This window comes from Quercus lobata, chromosome 5 (assembly GCF_001633185.2).
Source record: "Quercus lobata isolate SW786 chromosome 5, ValleyOak3.0 Primary Assembly, whole genome shotgun sequence".
Classification (NCBI taxonomy): Eukaryota; Viridiplantae; Streptophyta; class Magnoliopsida; order Fagales; family Fagaceae; genus Quercus; species Quercus lobata.
Window position 1 is genome coordinate 16,413,778 of NC_044908.1, and position 18,608 is coordinate 16,432,385.

The 18,608-nt window shown below is 32.5% G+C and overlaps 2 protein-coding genes across 3 annotated transcripts; one reads left to right on the forward strand and one right to left on the reverse strand.

The window, feature by feature from the left end:
• Positions 1-1,780: 1,780 nt before the first annotated feature.
• LOC115991462 (uncharacterized RNA methyltransferase BT_0643) lies at positions 1,781-11,521 on the reverse strand. 2 transcript variants are annotated; one of them, XM_031115161.1, is made up of 11 exons: positions 11,137-11,521; positions 10,180-10,422; positions 9,259-9,420; positions 8,198-8,307; positions 5,601-5,709; positions 4,279-4,434; positions 4,027-4,142; positions 3,766-3,932; positions 3,320-3,450; positions 3,135-3,251; positions 1,781-2,180 (listed from the first exon to the last, which is right to left on the reverse strand). In XM_031115161.1, exons 1-10 carry the CDS (start codon positions 11,476-11,478, stop codon positions 3,144-3,146), a joined length of 1,644 nt encoding a protein of 547 aa, XP_030971021.1. In that variant the 5' UTR covers positions 11,479-11,521; the 3' UTR covers positions 1,781-2,180; positions 3,135-3,143. The 2 variants fall into 2 exon arrangements, with proteins under 2 accessions (XP_030971021.1, XP_030971022.1); XM_031115162.1 differs by lacking the exon at positions 1,781-2,180 and adding an exon at positions 2,746-3,034.
• A 1,108-nt stretch (positions 11,522-12,629) lies between these two features.
• Positions 12,630-14,363, forward strand: LOC115991464 (40S ribosomal protein S30). The gene is made up of 3 exons (XM_031115163.1): positions 12,630-12,875; positions 12,987-13,124; positions 14,106-14,363. Exons 1-3 carry the CDS (start codon positions 12,872-12,874, stop codon positions 14,150-14,152), a joined length of 189 nt encoding a protein of 62 aa, XP_030971023.1. The 5' UTR covers positions 12,630-12,871; the 3' UTR covers positions 14,153-14,363.
• Positions 14,364-18,608: the final 4,245 nt, after the last annotated feature.

The window sequence follows — 18,608 nt, forward strand, 5'->3', positions numbered from 1 at the left end:
AGGGTACAAATATCTAAATTTGATATTTTTAGATGCTTTTTCAAATCTATTGTCGATACTAAGTAGCAACCAAAAATTTGTATCCATTTTTCATGATATTATGCATGGATAAGATATATCATGGTGAATTCTTTAGAAGAAATTGTGTCTTACACAATGGAATCTGATAAGTGAGATTTTGAGTAAGTGTTTACATAATCTTCTTTTGTCCAAAGAAATGATTCATCAAAATAATGAGTCACCATTGATATCGACAAATCTAAGATCGCAAAATGTTTGAGAGTTCCTTTATTCAATCCTTTTCCTTCTTCTTGTTGCTAGATATCTCATTCGTACACATCTTCTCTTTATTTCTCGAGCCTATACTGAGTTACAAACAAAATTCAAAACAGTCAAATCTTTGATGATTCCATCATACATGATTGAGTTGCGAAAACTTCTGGATAGGTATCCTACATCTGAGCTGAATTCTTTCTGGTTAAAGAATCTCGTTCTAATTGCTCTGGAACAATTAGGAGATTCTACAAAAGAAATACAGGATTATGCTTCTGGTGGCAACATGCTATGGGGCGGTGAGCCCGCTTATGGGGTCAAATCAATACGTTCTACGAAGAAATATTTGAATATCAATCTCATCGATCTCATGAGTATCATACCAATCCCATCAATCGAATCGCTTTTTCGACAAATACAAGACATTTGAGTCATACAAGTAAAGAAATCTATTCATTGATAAGAAAAAGAAAAAACGTGAATGGTGATTGGATTGATGATCAAATAGAATCTTGGGTCTTGAACAGTGATTTGATTGATGATAAAGAAAAAGAATTCTTGGTTAAGATTTTTTGTTAAGGTCTATCCTGTAGAGGTACTCAAATTGGATCGGTGATTGATTTCTAGGTTTCATTGTAAACCTAATTGGTTACTTCCAATTACGTAAATCAATAGTTCAAACTGCATTCAAAGGTAGAGCATTTCCCCTTTGTATAGGAACTTTTGTACCAAAAACAATGGTATCTCTAATTATAGCCCTCTTGAATGTAAAATATATCTTTTCTCACCATTCCCATAGTGTATGAGACAAATGTATGCATTTTGATTATGGTCGTATTCTATGGTTACGATTCTACCATGTCCTTTTCATTCCGTTGAAAATCTATTTTACGGTATAGACGCTTATGACCTCCCCCTCTATGCCCTACAATAATGATTCCTCTGGCATTACGACCTTTACTACAATGATGTTGTCCATAGATCAAATTATTTCGTAGATTGGATTTCACTTGACTGTTTACGACTCCATTGTGGTTCAAAATTCACATTTAATCAAAAATATATGAGGAGTTTGAAGGATTTCTCTCCAAAGTAGTTTGGAGAGAAGCCTTTTCCTTAATTATTTGCAAAGAACAAGCCTAGTATAGTGAGCTAACATATTTGGGTGTGAGTTTCTCCACAAGCAGTTTCGTAAGCACATTTTGAATTAATTGTACTCGAAGGTTTAAAATATTTTAATGAGTATATTGTGAGGATAGAAAAGTAGGAGGAAAGGGAAGATTCTTATTTTCTATAATGTGTTTGGTAGGCATACTTCATTCTCAAATACCAAAATCAATAGACAGTTCCAAAATCGAATCTAAAGTCTTTTACTATGAAACTGGAAAGCTGTTAAAAGAAGTCAACTCAACTTCCCACTTTTAAAATATCAAATAACTTAGAAGCCAAACCACAAGTAAAAAGAAAGGGGGCGCCGGGGGGGGGGGGGGGGGGTGTTGTTGGGGGTGGTGGGGTGTGGGTTTACAAAATATTTCTAGTTGGTAAATGTCCTAAGTAATCTTACAAGACACTCACTTTTACAAAAATCAATTTTAACTTAAAGACTTCACAAGTCACATCTATGAGACCATTTCCAAGATTTCTGTGTTCTCTATTTGAGATCCTTGTATATGCATATCCTCTCAAGGTCTCAATTTGGACACTCTTCAAGCAATGCCAACATTAAATTGGAATCTCTCCAACGTTTTTGCGTTTTTAGAAAAATACTTGCATAGAATCTGTCTATATGCATGTCCTTTAAGGCTATTAATCTTGACAGTCTTCAAGCAATGCCGCCAACATGGAAATGGTAGGAATTTGCAACAGCTAGGCCTTTTCCATTTATAGATAGGCTTTTCATATGAGAACTGAAATACAAGCAACATAGAAAATTTTTGCTTTTAAATAAGTAGTTAGCAACATAAAATCTCCAATAAACACAGGATCTTAGCCTCCCTATTAACCAACTAAAAAGTAAGAATCAAAATTTAAAAGGCCTCAATGGCATTGAATTAGTCCAATCTAAGTTCTAGGAAATTTATTTTTAATAGAAAGATAGCAGGGAGGGGAAAGATAGGGTTCAAACAAAAAATATCAGTGAGCTATCAAATGTGATAATTTTCACTAGTCATATTCCAAATAACATGACCACTTTATCAATTTTTTGTCCAACAATCTCGTATGTATGTAAATTGGCTTATAATTATTTGATGATATAAAATGAATAAACATGTCAGACCATTTGGGATACCGAAGTTGAGCATATAGGGTTAAGAATGGAATGGAAGTTATCCTTTCAATTCTAAGCACTGAACAGAGTTAAGACTCTGACTACAATTTTTTTTCCTTATTTTTGTGACCAATATAGGAGCTCCAAAGTCCAAACTGCATTAAGGTGCTTAACAAAGAGATCAGTAAAGTTTCAGATTGCATTGTAATGGTTCGGTAAGAGATGACAAAACCGTTCAGACTTGTTGGATCGTAACCTTAATATTGTTTAACCTTTTCTTTTAGGCAAATTAAAAGTCAGAAAAGAAAAAAGAAGAAAGACAGAAAAACATATGATGGATTTCTATTTGATTAAGTCAAGCTACAGATGTAGTTGTGTGAACTGTCATAAAAAGCACAACAAGAGAATTGATGTACTTCAACATGGTCAGCCAAATAGGCAAAAAATGATTCCGGCTTCACTCATTCAACCTCACCTCTCCCTCTACTTAAGCTAATATACTGTGAAAATTGAGTATTAAAGAAGAAAAAAAAAAAGACATACAAGCCCCTTTCAATTCAATGCCTACAAATTACGGCAAAAAAATATTTACCTCTGTGGATCAGCAAAGCTCCAACAGGCAAACACACTCAATATGAGGAGTGTGTGGGAACATGTCTACTGCTTGTAGGCTCTTTAGCTTGTAACAACCTTCTAAATTTTTATCTATCTGCACAAGAATTTCAAAAATCATGACTGGGAATCAAAGAAAAGAGAGTGGTAAAATAGTAGACATACCACGCCATGACAAAGATAATCAAGGTCACGTGCACATGTGGCAGGATTACAGGATACATAAACTATGCGTGGTGCCTTAAGCTTTAGCAAGAATTTAATCAACTTCATGTGCATGCCTGGACGGTTTGGATCTGCATGATTGAATACATTAAAACAAATTGAGACAATACTGTGAATACTCATTAAAAACGATGATGGCAAAGAACACAAGAAACATCTTTTGGTACATAATAGATAATAAGAAACATTTTTAACGATAAATAATTTCCTACTAGAAAATGGAAGAAAAAACTACTGGTTATCAATACATCTTTAATGCTTCAGAAACTTCAAAAACAAAATTTTATATGGTCCAACATTCACCAACACAACAAGTTTTCAGAACACCTTGGATCTAAATAATGCCAAAGGAGGTAAAGCTACATAAAAAAAGGTATCAACCATACCTGATATGACGACGTCAGGCTTAGGAAAATTGTTGCCAAAACTTTCATCAATTTTATTAAGATCTCCTTGGACAAATGTGGCATTGTAGATATTATTCAGCTTAGCATTCAAGCAAGCATCTGCAATGGCTTGAGTAACAACTTCATATCCGTAAACTTGTCTGGCCCTAACAAATTAAATCAAAAGTCAATTTGAGTACAGTTCATAATACTTCAAATGCAATGAGAAAAAGAAAAAGAAAAAGAAGAAGAGAGATTTACTTTCTGGCAAGTGTCAGACCAATGGTGCCCGTTCCACAAAACAGGTCAAGAACAATTTCTGATCCATCTCCTCTGAGACCAACACATTCTTCAATGAGTTTGTACAAAACCTCTGCCTGAAAGTTGAGAATTTTGCTTCTAATTGTGGATTATACAAAAAGCAAACTAGGAAACCTAAGTAAGAATCTATGGTGAAATCATATGAAAGCAAGCATGAGTTGGTAGTGCATCAAATTAAGTTCCATAGCATACCTGATGAGTATTTGTCTGAAAGAAAGAGTTGGCTGATATTTGAAATGTAAGACCCCTTAACATCTCTGTGATGGTGGATTTCCCATACAAAGTGTATTCCTCCTCTCCAACCGATGTGTTACCAATGGAGCTATTTACATTATTCATGACACTTACCTAGTAATCATTAAAAAAAAAACATAATAATAATAATAATAATAATAATAATAAAAAATTAAAAAAGGAGATAAATGAAGCATGAATTGATAAGATAAATTAATTCAATAGGAAAGGGCATTTAAGTGTTCAATCCTATTACGTATGTTTGAATTCCATACCAACCCTTAGATAACCTTTTTAAATGGAAGTTAATACCTTTTTTTTTTTGATAAGTAATAAAAATATATTAAAAAGAAAAAGGGTGTCACCTGAGTATATAGGAAGTATACATCAGGGACAAAAACAAATCAAGTGCATAAAGTTCAAAAGTCCATGAAACCATGGAAGTTAATACTTGTTAATGGACGTATAATGTGTAAGAGCAGTTGTGAATCAGTTGAACATCTATTACTACATTGTCCAATAGCTAGAGAGTTGTGGTCTTTTGCCCTTACAGCTTTTGGGATAACTTGGGCAATTCCAAGCCAGATGATTGATCTGTTGACTGTCTGGAGAGGGTGCTTATACGTCACTGAAACAGGTTTGTAAATCAAGCTACTCCATATTGCATCATGTGGACCTTAAGGAGAGAAAAATCACCAGACTTTTGAGAACAAAGAGCCTTCTATGCAAGATATTAAGAATAGTGAGATCTTTGTTTGAATATTGTATTTTGATTTGGGGGGGTCAAGAAGATCCTTTGTTGTATTTTGGACCTAATCAGTGTCTGTTTGTAATTCTTTAAGGGTGCTCACATTTGAGCATCCTGTCTTTCTAATGAATTATTTTCTTACTTATAAAAAAAATAAAAAATAAAAAAAACCAATTAAATTCAATGATATTGTGCACTGAAAATGAGAAAATAAAAATCAAATTAATCAAACGGGCCCCTGCAACCCTAAAAGAAAAAGGGGACAATTATGGCTAAGGAATCAGAATTGAAGGGACCAACCAACTAAACTGCTTGGATTGGTTGTACCAGACTTTGGTCATCAACTGATTTTCAATGGCTTGATTTGGGAGTGACTCAAACTAATCCAATCCTACACACATATCTATGTATGAATTTATGAATTTCAATAATTTAAACTCAGGATTTTAAGTACACCAGAAGCTTGCTTGATACAAAAGTAAAACACAGGAGTTATATTTGAGTAAATGATGGAGAAATATGTCATACAAACCACTTCAGGAATGGATGAAATCTTCTCAACCAAGGGCTTCAGTAGTTCTGGCTTGTAAGACGAGGTCACAAAATTAACCATAAGTTCTGGCAGACCAGTCTTCACATCCCTAGGACATAAACAATATATAAATATAACTATTTAATTCAAATTGAGAACAAGGTTTACAATGATAATCTAAAAAACATGAACATACCAAGAACAAGATCTGCAGCAAGCATTGTATGATTGAAAAACTACTCAAAAGTATAGTTGTCAAATCTTGAATGAATCACATCAAGAAACGATTTTTTTTTTTTGGGGGTATCTTGTATCATAAGATACACAAACATTTCAAAAATTAATAAAATGCTATAATTTTATATGATAAACACCCTGAAAATTAAAAAAATACTAAAATTTCATAAATAAATTATATCAATATAAATAAATTAAAGCATTCATGCTCATTCAGCTCTTACTCATTATTTTTAATATCTTTTATATTATTTTTTGTATCTTCAAATTGGATTCCATTACCCTTTTTTGGTCAATTATGATAATTGATTGAAAGAAAATCTAGAATATTTTCAGTTTTAATCATCTTTTTTTTTTTTCTTTTTTTTTTTTTTCCCTTTTTGGGGTGTGTGTGTGCGCGTGTATGTATCTAACAACATAAGCACTTTGAGAAATAGCACTATAGCCTAGATGTCTCTCATTCAGATGATGATAAAATCATAATACTGGTTGGAATAATGATGATTGTTTTTCTCGTTTTAATTTTTTATAGAATTTATATTTTTCATTTTTTTTTTACTCTTTATACCATGTATGAATGGTCTTGTATGAAATTTCTATTTTGTATTTCTCAATCATTTGTATTTGTTAATTATATAGTATTCAAAGGTCGTACCAGTGCACAAAACTCTCACTTTTTGTAGGGCCTATGAGATGTGACTGGTAGGCTGCCTTACCTCTATTTTTTTTTTTTTTTTTTTTTTTTCGGACGGATTGATTCTCATATTCAAACCCAAAGCCTATTGCTTTTAATGGAAGGAACTTACCATCGCACTAAAGCTTGACTAGAGACTCGGTCTGGTGAAATTTCTAGGTTTGACTAGCCTAAAAAACATATCACCTAAAACAAAGCAACTAAAGTTATGTCAAATCTACAAAGTTGGCAAGCATATCAACATGACACCCATTGTGATGTGAAATTTCTAGGTTTGACTAGCCTAAAAACATATCACCTAAAACAAAGCAACTAAAGTTATGTCAAATCTACAAAGTTGGCAAGCATATCAAGATGACACCCATTGTGATGTTACATACTCCCCCCTAAAAGAGATTTGGTACTCAAAATCACACTTGTTTTCCTCAAATTCAACTCAGTCCAACATAAAAAATCTCCAAATCTGAGATCATTACCATACCAAAAACATAAAGATCTCCAAAACATTTTTAGAATCAGCCTAAGATTCAAGCCTAGACTTCACTCAAAACCTACTACTCTGATATCATTCTGTCACAAAACAAGACTCAATCTGGTGAAATCTCTAGATCTGACTAGCCTAAAAAACATCACTCACGCAGAGCAACAAAACATACATCACGATCACATCCTCAAATTTGGTAAGCATATCCTCCAGCACCCATTGGGGTGTTGCAATGCCAATGCCCCAATTAAATTAGCTTTATTATGAGGAGAAAAAAAAATTAAGAACAAAAAACAAAAAAATGTGAATACAAATAATGTAAACTAAGCATGACGAGTGCATTGCCTGAAACATTACATATCAAATTACTTATCATAGTGTACGAAGTAAGATGCGAATGTTGTATTGTGCGATACACTAAGATTTATGATACACTTATAATTTATCAAATTGGTAACAAATGTGAATCACATAATTTATTGTAAGACATAATGTAAACCAAGAATGACGAGTGCATTGCCTGAAACAATACATATCAAAATTACATATCATAGCTTAAGATACGTATGTTGTATCGTGTGATACACTAAGATTTATGATACACTTATAAGATACATGTCAAATTGGTAAAAAATGTGAATCACATAATGTGTTGTAAGATACTAACAAGTAATAACTATGACTCAAATCGTGAAAACTGAAATTTAAAATAAAAAATAAAAACTAATGGTATGCTTACATCTATTATTTTGATCAAACATTCAACAACCTCAACATTGAACAACAGAAATTTGGTAATAGAGTGTGAAATCCAAAACAAGCACAGGTAACTATGTAAGTAATACTAAAATTACAAACACTTTGTTTGCCAATTGATCAAGAAAACATTTTAAATTGGCAGTTGACCAATAAGTCTTTGAAAAGAATTCAATGTCTGATCATACTCCAAATAATTCGTTTCAACCATTTATTATTCATATCTGCAAAGAACTGTAGACTGACTACATGTATCTAAGTTCTGACACTTTTTTGCTTCTGTTCACTGTACTCCCCAACACAACCAAAATTTTACCATTATTTTCGAAGAGAGTTCCTAAGTTGAAAGTTAATGCATATTTGCATATGAATTACAGCAAGCTAAAATATTGGAAAAAAAGAAAAACCTAATTATATGCACTGTACCTTCCAGTTCTTAGCATTAGATGCTTAAGAAATCCAGCATGAGAGTGAACATTGTAAGCAGAAATACCCAGTTGTGGATCTCTCCAACAATCTTGGATAGCTGCAAGAACCTATATATCAGAAATGCAAGTCAAAGAGGCCAGAAAAGATCAAAATATTTCTGACATGGTAATAAACTAATTTGTCAAATAATTAAATATGCTGCCAATATCAAGTCAAAACATATATAAAGGTCTAAGTCTCTAGCTAAAAACAAGTACATGAAGAAGACAATCGCGTAGGAAGTAATGAAAACTCAAAATTGATATGAGCAACAAACTCGGTGACATTGAACAATTGACTTGAGAATTCTTACAAGCCACATATTTCTTCATTTTTTTAAAAATAATTCTTACAAGGATGGTAGCTGCAGGGAAGTTTTCTTTTTCAAATCTATTTGATTTTATTGCTCATTGTAATTTTAGATCTCCTGCATAACCTTCAGCTAGTATACTTCCTGTGTACGTGTTGATTCTTTTGGAATAAATATCATTACTTATCCAAAAAGAAATCCTACCAACTTCCAAAGACCTTTTTAATAAAAAATAATTCTTACAAGTGAGGGAGGGGTGATTCAAACCTTAGTTCTCCTCATAAGGGCGACTAGGCAATGCCATTGAGTTACAAAGGCTCTTTGCCAATCCTACCAAGGACTTTAACCAAGTGAAATGCCTTAATCCACTGTCGAGTAGTGTTTGGGGGGTTAAGCTTACCACCTCCTAACAAGTAGATGTCATGGAATATAGACTTCTCCAACTTTTATTAAGTAGACAACTCTAGAGAACAACTTAGATTACTCTAGTGATTTATCGTCTATGTATAATAAATGATGGGTGCCTTGCATCATAAGAATGGCATGCCAGTAACAATACAAAGCAAATTTACAAATGAGAAATCCTCAAATGTGATGATATGGGCAAGTTAATTTATTTAGAATATAAATCACATATCCAATTCTAAGTATCTGCAGGAAGAGCATGCAAGCCTCTAATATTATGGGGAACAAAAATAAGATGAGATACCATATTGGCAGGTTCACTTTGCAGTAAGCACTTGTTGACATTTAGAACCTTATCAAAAAAGCCAGGAGCATGCAGTCCCAGGGCATAGCTTTCACTACCATCTTGTTTCTCTAATAATAATTCTTTAGGTAGCCATTCTTGAGTACCAAATGAGAATTCCATCTGCAATAGCAGGAAAGTAGCAGCTAAGATCTTTTTAAAATTTTGAACCAATCTATTTATATACTTTTTTCAATAACAACAAAGTACACAGCAGTTATGAGTTCTACAGTTCGTATGAAAATCAATTTGGAGTGAATTACATACTCAGGATTAGAACATACAACATATACTCAGGCCAATGTATATCACTGGTAGAGGTAAATTCTGTTTCTATGCTAATCAATGGTATCATTGAAATAGGAAAAACAAAAATAACATGGCTGGGTATTGGGCGTATTGGCATACTTAAGACATCAGCTGTTAATCAGATGCATAGCACTCATTATGAAAAAGACTGTAATTGTTAACATAATTTATGCTTATAAAATCGTTTCAATGTCTAGCTTAAGAATCTCTACGTTTCATTTTTAAATACTGACATAATTTTCATTTACTTGATTCCACAAATGAATTAGTGATCAATTAATGAGCCAATGCACAATAAAACAAATGAAAGCATTTCATTTGAATGTTATGGGCATATCTTGCTTGAGGTTATAACACCTAAAAAAAGTACAAGTTGAGCATGTATGGCTGAGTGCTATAATTTTTCCAGTACAATCTTAATGACAATCGGCAAGAATCTAGCACCAAGTGCTGGTCTCTCTATCAAATATGGGTTGCTTTAATACTGCTAAAGAAAGAAGAAATATAATAGAATCATTGCATGTGACCAGATCAAAAACAACAAAATTAAGAAGGTTCAGATTCTGTCCTAACCTTGTTCCTATAATGGAACTGGATATCACAGGGAACAATTGGCTTCATGATGTTTAGGGATTCCAGTTCCTCACAAGAAAACTTCCCAACATGCATCACCAACTCACGGACTTGCTGTTCCTTAGCTCTAAGTTGAGCCTCATAAGACAAATTTTGTGTTTTGCATCCTCCACAATAAGAAGCATACTCACAAGGGGCATCCACAAAGTCCCAATGAGGAGATATTGTCTTTACCTTAGTCACCTGTACATTTTACAAAATCAAAAAAGAAAAAATCATGTCACTGAAAATTTTCGAAAGCAAAAGAAGAGATTGATTCAATTGAGAGAATGAAAGACAAAAAACGATACATAACTCCCTAGCATGTCATTATAAGCACATTCACATAAAAAATTAAAAAAATAGAATTGATACAAGTGGCACCACTACTCAAAGTTGTGCATGCCACCAGCCTTTCCAATGAGGATTTGTGACGTGACATTGTTACTAATACGCTTGTTTCTAAAGCCATGTTAACTTTTCTAAATTCTATCACTCACCCACTCACACACACACACACACAACTTAAAGTTCCAAAATTTGGAACCAAAACAGCAAATAGAACTAGACCCAATACGTCATTTTGTATTGTCTGAGCTACCATAAAATTTCTTCTAATTTTCCTTCCTTCCAACCCAATTTAGCATACAAAAAAAGACTCATTTCCTCTCTCAATTTCCTAGGCAGTTAGCAACCATACTTAAAACTAAACTAAACTGTTTCACCAACTTAAACATAGAATCCAACCCAACCACACTTGAGCTGAAATGATATCACTTACTCTCACACACGCACACAAAACTTAAAAGTTCCAAAATTTGGAACCAAAACAGCAAATAAAACAGGACCCAGTTCGTCATTTAGTATTGTCTTCACTACCAAAAACAATAACATTAACAACATTAATAATAGCAACACCTCAGCATAGTTGTCCTTCTTGCGAGTAACACGCCCAATGAAACGCTCACCGGGGAGTGCACGGTCACACATGACAACAAAACCAGTGTCTGCCACCTTGCACAAACCCTTCCCTTTGAAACCAAGTGACTCGCACACCAGCTCCAATGTCTGGCCTCGCTTTGGGAAGTATGACTTGTTGGGCTTACCGGGCTGTTGTTGGACCTGGACCTGGGCGGAGTCTTCGGGGAGTGAGGCCTGAGTAGATAGTGAGGAACAGAGAGTTCGGAGAAAGGGGCGCGTGGTGGTGGTGGTGGTGGTCAGGTGCCTGAGCCTGAGGCCGTGGCTTGGCATAGTCGCCATTTTTGTTTTGGGGACTCGCAGAGGGAAGTGATGATAATGAAGAAACAAGATGGTGTGTTTTTTGGTTTGGTATAGAAGGGTAGTTTGGTCATTAAGGAAAGACCAAAGTACACTTCGAGAGGCAAGATTTTCAATAATTTGAAACATTTTTTCAATAAAACGTGAGACATTTCAATACTTTAAGAACAATTTCCATATAAAAAGTTTTATGTTTACAACATTTTTATAATATTTTTATAACAAATTTTATATGGTAAGTTGTTAGAAGTTTTTAATTTGAATCTACCACTGAAATTACTTCCCTACTCATTAGTAACAGCTTGTAACAACTTGTCATCTAAGATTTTTATGAAAATATTATGCACATAATATTTCTCTTTTCATATGCGTAGCCGCGCAACGACCACAAAGTGATCAACAATTTTCATATTTACGGATAGGAAGTGAAATTTTTTTAATAGTTAAAAAAAACTTTTAAAAATTCAAAAATGAAAAACAAACTTTTGGTAATATATAAAGATCAAAATAATATTTTAACTTTTTTATTTGGGTAAAATATTATTTTGGTTCTTAAATTTTAGCAAAATATTGATTTCCGTTCTTAAACTTTTTAAAAAATTATGCCTAAATTTTGTAAAGAGGTTTTTTTTTTCTTCAATAGTTTAGAGTAAAAAAATAGATGGAAAAAGTTTTTTTTTAATAGTTTAGAAAAAAAAATTAAAAGTTTAAAGATAGAAATTGAAACATTTTTAATAATTTAAGGATAAAAAATAAACATTTTATAAAATTTAAGAGAAAAATACAGGGAAAAGGAGATTTATTTTAATAGTTTAAGGATAATTTTTTTTTTTAAGTTTAAGGACAGAAATTTAAATATTTTTCTAAAAAAAAATTAAATATTTCAATAATTTAGGGAGGAAAAAAAAAATTAGTAAAATTTGAAGGAGAAAAAAAAGTGATACTATATCCATCAAAAAAAAAAAAAAAAAGTGATACTATAAATTGACAAAAATTAAACCATAGGATTAATTTGGTTGCTTATTGGCCCATAAAGGCCCATAATGCCATTCATTTGTATTCAACGTTTTGGACTTTTGTTTCGTAAATAATAAATAAGTTTTAGACTTTTGGGCTTCTAGGCTTTAGCCTTCTTCCCAATCAAACTCAGACAAAAACGACAGCGTATCATTTCATCCATCTCACCCCCAAAATCTCTGAACCCAATGTTAATCCATGCTCACTTCTGAGCCGTTGGATCTCATCTCTTGCCCACCTTATATATAAAACACTTCCCCCAACACACAAAACCCTAACCCTAATCTCATACTGTGGGCGCTTGCCGGCGATTCCATCAGAGAAAGAAGAAGAAGAAAAGCACTAAGAAGACTCAACCATGGGTAAAAAAATATCTCAACCCCTCTCTGTATTTCTCTCTGTTTATGTAATATTTGGTTAGATTTGGGTTCGATAATGGAGCAATTGAAATGGGTGTGTGACTGTGTGAACAGGTAAGGTTCACGGATCGTTGGCACGTGCCGGAAAGGTGAGAGGTCAGACACCAAAGGTGGCTAAGCAAGACAAGAAGAAGAAGCCACGTGGCCGTGCCCACAAGCGCATGCAGTACAATCGCCGCTTCGTCACCGCCGGTCTGTTTATCACTCTCTCTCTCTCTCTCTTACTTTTATTAAGGATTTGAGTTAAACCCATTACGTTTTATGTAACGTTTTACTAGAAATATGATGTCTTTTTGTTAGTCAGATAAGTAGTTGTACAAATTAAACATGGTGTGTTTTTTGCAAAATGTTCTTGTTTATGTTTTAGGAGATTATGAAATGTAATTTGATGTCTTTTGTTAGTTAGATGTTTAAATTGTACTTATTTAGTTGATGATTGTAAGTGAGTTTCTAGAGATTAAACATGGGTGTCATGTAAGAATAGTCTTAGGAGATCATGAAATGTCATTTGAACTTTTATATTATCAGTAGAAATGGCATTGGTGAATGCTGCATATGTATTTACAATGTGCCATCCGGTTCCATTTGATATATGGTTAGTATAATTATAACTGAAATGGATGTTCTGAATTTAGCCATGTTATGTCATGCCATGTGGTTTTTCAACTATCAAAGAAGCACCGAGTCCTAATAGAATTTTACTGATTAAAAAATGTGATACCCACCCTACAAATTGCATTGATCCGGCTCTTATTACATGAATTATAGTCCAATCTTTAGTCTTATGGAATTACTTAACATCATCCAACCTGCTTTTTGTTGACATTTCTATATCTAACTAGTCTGTTGCCAATTTTTCTGGGTTTTGAATTCTAGGCTTATAACATGTAGGTTTTGAGTGGGTCAGTTTTTGTGAATAATGGATGGCTAAGGGTGGTTCACTATACGTAAGAATTTCATAGTGTTTCTAGTTCTGGACTGCTTTTGAGAGTCATGCAAAATGTGCCAACGGTCTTTGGACCAAAGGGCATCTCCTTTGTCATAAACAAAGTGTGGAAGATGAGACTATAGGTTCAATACCATACGGTTCTTTCAGTTTTATATAAGAGCGTATATATGTTTTTGAGCTATATAACTATGGATTGATTCTTTTTTTGTTGGTCTCTTTTACAGTTGTTGGATTTGGGAAGAAGCGTGGACCCAATTCTTCAGAGAAGTAAGTGGCTTGGTTTTCAACGAGTTTTGTTTGTGGAGGCAGTGGTTAAATATGAAAAACTAGTTTCAAAGTTTTATATTTCGACTGTAGCCAAACTACATTTTAGTTTAGTATTTTTTTTATTTTGTGTGAACTTGTCTTTGTTGAAAACACTTCTGTGAGGTTTAAATTGACCATTACATAGCATGGGTTGATTTTTGAGTTTATTATTAGCATTTCTTTTCTTTTTCTTCTTCTTTCTTGAATTTTCTTCGGCGATTCTTGATTTTTTTTTTAAAGAAATGGAAGACCCAAATTCCCGAAATGAGCATGAAAAAAAAAAAAACCTCCAGCAAGTGAGGAAAGAGGGATTTGAACTCATCCTCTACACCTAAGACCAGAATTTTAACAAGGTTTAATATTAAAAAAAAAAAAAAAGTAAGGTTTAGTGGAATCATTGGTCTATGAAATTTTTTAAAAATTTTATCTGAAAGGAAAAAAAATAATTAACATTTTTTTATGATTTTTTTTTTTTTTTGTATATTTTCTATAAAAGTGGTGTTAAAATTTTCTTAAAATAATTTATTAATAATTGTTTTGAGGACACAAGACCTAATTGTCGTTTGTCAAGACCTATAAAAGAAATGTAAATATAGTAATCTGATTGATAAATAAAGAAATGTAAAAAGTATTAAAGATTAGTTAAATGTGCACAACTAACTTTGGTGGGATTAATGTGGTGAATTGGTGCGATAAGAACTATGCATGTTCTGTGGGCATGTGGAAAAACAAGTGTAGCGTGGGGAACATAATCATTTTGAGCTCTATTTTTATATGATGCAAAAGGTGAATGAAGTGGTTGAACTTACTAGTTACTAGAACTATTTTTTGTGATAGCAATGAAAGTGTGGTATAATCGAAACCACTGGATTTTCGAGAGCAAGCAAATAGAAGGATACCCATCTCTGCTAGCAGAGTGACGAAATTCCTACAAAAATAACAAGCAGATTAAGCAAACATCGAGACCTTTTGTTAGCTTCACATGTTATCAATGTTGATGTAGTTGGAATTAATTCTAGATAATTATAAGCTTTTTCTAAGCCTAAGATTTAAAATGAGAGAGGAACCATACAAAATCATGCATGGATGAATCTGTACATATTTTAAAATTAAGAAAAGCCTTATAAAAAAAATAAGAAGAAGAAGAAGAAAAGCAATATATCAATTTACAGAAACAAAAAATGATGCGAGGAAAACTCTCTTTTTTTGTTTTTTTGTTTTTTTTTTTTTTTTGTTTTGTTGATGACTAAAGGGTTTGTTTGGATACCATTTTTCTTTTTGTTGAAAACTGAAAACACTGTAGCAAAATAATTTTTAAATATATAAATAGTACCGTAGTACCTTTTTTTTTTTTTTATAATAAAGTGGTTGTAGGTTCCGTGAACAGTGCACAGGATCCACTAAATAATGCATAGTGTCTCTTAAACAGTGCCTGAACAGTATCTGAACAATGCATAGTGCACTGGACCTCATGTAATCTACGTGCATCAAAAAAAAAAAAAAAAGGAAGACGCAAATGCACATACGCCCCTCACAAAATGTAATCCAAACACTCATTAAGTCTCCGTTTGCATCAGATGCATCTGTCTTTTTGGCCTCTTTTTTTTTCTTTTTTTCTTTTTATTTTTATTTTTATTTTTATTTTTTAAGAACCTGCGCGTGAACAATAAGAATATGTTTGGTAACTATTTTTTCCCTTTATTTTTTGTTTCCAAAAATAATTTTATATTTTTTAGACTAAAAAACTTGTTTGGCAACCCAAAATGGACAAAAAACAAAAACTCTCAAAACTCAATTTGTGAAGAAAACTGAAAACATACAAAAGGCTATCTTCAATTTTTAATTTTCAAAAGATAATGAAAATACGTATTTAATTTAATAAATTTGTCTCATTTAATGAGTTAGCATTAGAGTTTAAATCCTAGGAATAACATATTTTAGTATTTTCTATTTTTTTCTTGAAAAACCCATCTTTTTTAATTTCAACTAACCAAGCATGTGTTTTTATTTCAAAAATACAAGAAAATTGTTTTTTCTTTATATTTCCAAAAACAAGTTTTTGACAATAGAAAACAAAAATTGTTACCAAACATAGCCTAACTTTTTTTATTGTTTTCAATTTTTAATTTTCAGCGAAATAAGCGGTATCCAAACGCACTAAGTGTAATGTTTTTTTAAATTTTTTTTTTTTTAATAATCCAAATAAGTATAATACTTGAGTGGACAGTAAAACATTTTATCTGTTTATTTGTTGACAAATTCAAAACATTAATCGACTAACATTTGGATACATATCCTTATCAAATTCTTCAATTTAAGAACCCAATCTATTGCTTCTGAACCAAAACTCCCTTCAAATTTGTTTTTAAGTGCAAATAAAATTCAACACTATTTAATGTTAACCACTGCCATGTTGCCGCCACTACTAGTCTACTACATAACACAACTACGCCTCAATGCCATCGATATGTCTTTCATTGATATTGCTATTGTCTTTACTCTTTAGCTACTATTCTATCATTATCAACATTATGACTTGAAACAACTGTTGCTATCTTGTTTTTGCAGATTATTATTATCAATTTATTATTTCTTTTAAAGAGCTTTTAACCTAGTGACGCCTCCTACTCTTCCTTAAAGAGTCACAAAAAGATATATATATATAAATAAATATGTATTAACATCATGACATCACCATCACCATCAATATAATCATATTTCAATGTTACAACCCCCACCACTTTGTCACCAGTGCCATTGTTACTATTACGATTTTTTTTTATTGACAAACATCCCTCTATATTCTAAATAATTAAATACATAATAATATCATATAACTCATTTTTGGTGAAAAAAAAAAAAAATAGAGCTCCCAACCACAGAGCAAAATGGATTATAAATTCAATATTATAATGTGTTTAGAATGAGTTTATTTTGCTTGAAAATAAATTATATATAAACAAGTGTGATGTTAACACTTAAAAGAGTTGCACATAAATTAAATAAGCTAAAAAAAAAAAGAAAAAAAGCAAATTGCACAACCTCTCTAGAAGATTATCAAAATGACACTTCCTCAAACGTTTGCCTCCTATTAGAATGTTCCATTTCTATTTTAAATTCCTATCCAAATTATGAATGAAATGATACTCTCTTCCTTTAAATTATATAAATGACACTCTACTGTTATGGTTTTAACAAATGAGTAGTGGGAAATTTTTTTTGATGTGTATTCTAAGGATGTGCAACCAACTCAACAACCCATCAAAACTGACCCGATACAACTCAACCCATCGGGTTGGGTCGGTTTTTAGGGGTGTGTGGGTTGAGTTGGGTTATTAAAAAAATTTTAATAGTGGGTTAGGTTGGGTTTGGGTCATAACAATCACGACTCACCCCAACCAGACCCACCTATATATTTAAATTTTAAATTATATATATTTAAAACAATATTATATAATTAATAATTTTTTATTTAATTTTTTCCCCTATTTAGCTCCTCTTATATAAAACTCAATTATCTCGCAAACCTTAACAATCTTATTTCTCTCTCTATTGCCTCCCACTCACACTCTCTCACTCCCTTCTCTTATTTTTTTTTATAACTGAGTTGAGATACTAGTTCATGTTTATTTTGTTTATCAACTCAGTTGGATATATTTTGTTTATAATTGAGTTAAAATACTAGTTCATATATATATTTTGTTTATCAACTCAGGTGACAAGCGGGATATATATTTTTTGCTTAATTTAATAATAATAGTAATAAAAAAAAATATTGTCTAACCCATGGGTTCAACCCAACCTAACTAGATCCATGTGGGTTGAGTTGGGTTGAACCTCCGTGATGGGTTGGATTGGGTTGAATTTTTTTAACCCACCATGGTGGGTTGGGTCGAAAAATCCCATCAACCTGACCCAACCTGACTCATGCACACCTTTAGTGTATTCTATTGCGGTAAAACTCTGTAACTTGTATAATGAGAGGTATATATATAGAGACATGAATTCCTATAATGGCTATGACTAGTAGTGTTAACCTTAGGGACTTGTACAAGTAATAGTATAATGGGCATAAGCGGCTTGGTGGATGATTCTCAATGAAGATATCAACAAGTTTGTTTCAAAATGAGACCAAATGAAGTTGTTAAGTCCCCTAAAAAGATGGTACCAGACAAAATGGTAGTTAGTCTCAAATTGCGTCCGCTCATGAAAACATCATTATGGGTAATCGAACATCACTCCTCTCCTATTGTCACAACACAAAAACAATGGTGGATGAGAATGAAATATACACCTTGTAGAAGCTAACGCAACCAAAGAAGCTCAGAGCTAGTGACAGACCTACAGTAGGGCAGGGGAGCCATTCCCCCCCCCCCCCCCCAAAAAAAAAAAAAAAAAAAAAAAAAAAAAAAAAAAAAAAA

Excerpts from the sequence above, each read along its gene's own strand:
- LOC115991462 (XM_031115161.1), bottom strand. The coding sequence starts at position 11,478 with ATGGCGACTATGCCAAGCCACGGCCTCAGGCTCAGGCACCTGACCACC. Across the intron at positions 8,308-9,258 it reads AAAGTGAACCTGCCAATATG|GTTCTTGCAGCTATCCAAGA; the intron begins GTATCTCATCTT and ends TCTGATATATAG. Across the intron at positions 4,435-5,600 it reads TTTCATCCATTCCTGAAGTG|GTAAGTGTCATGAATAATGT; the intron begins GTTTGTATGACA and ends AATGATTACTAG.
- LOC115991464 (XM_031115163.1), top strand. Across the intron at positions 13,125-14,105 it reads TCGCCGCTTCGTCACCGCCG|TTGTTGGATTTGGGAAGAAG; the intron begins GTCTGTTTATCA and ends TCTCTTTTACAG.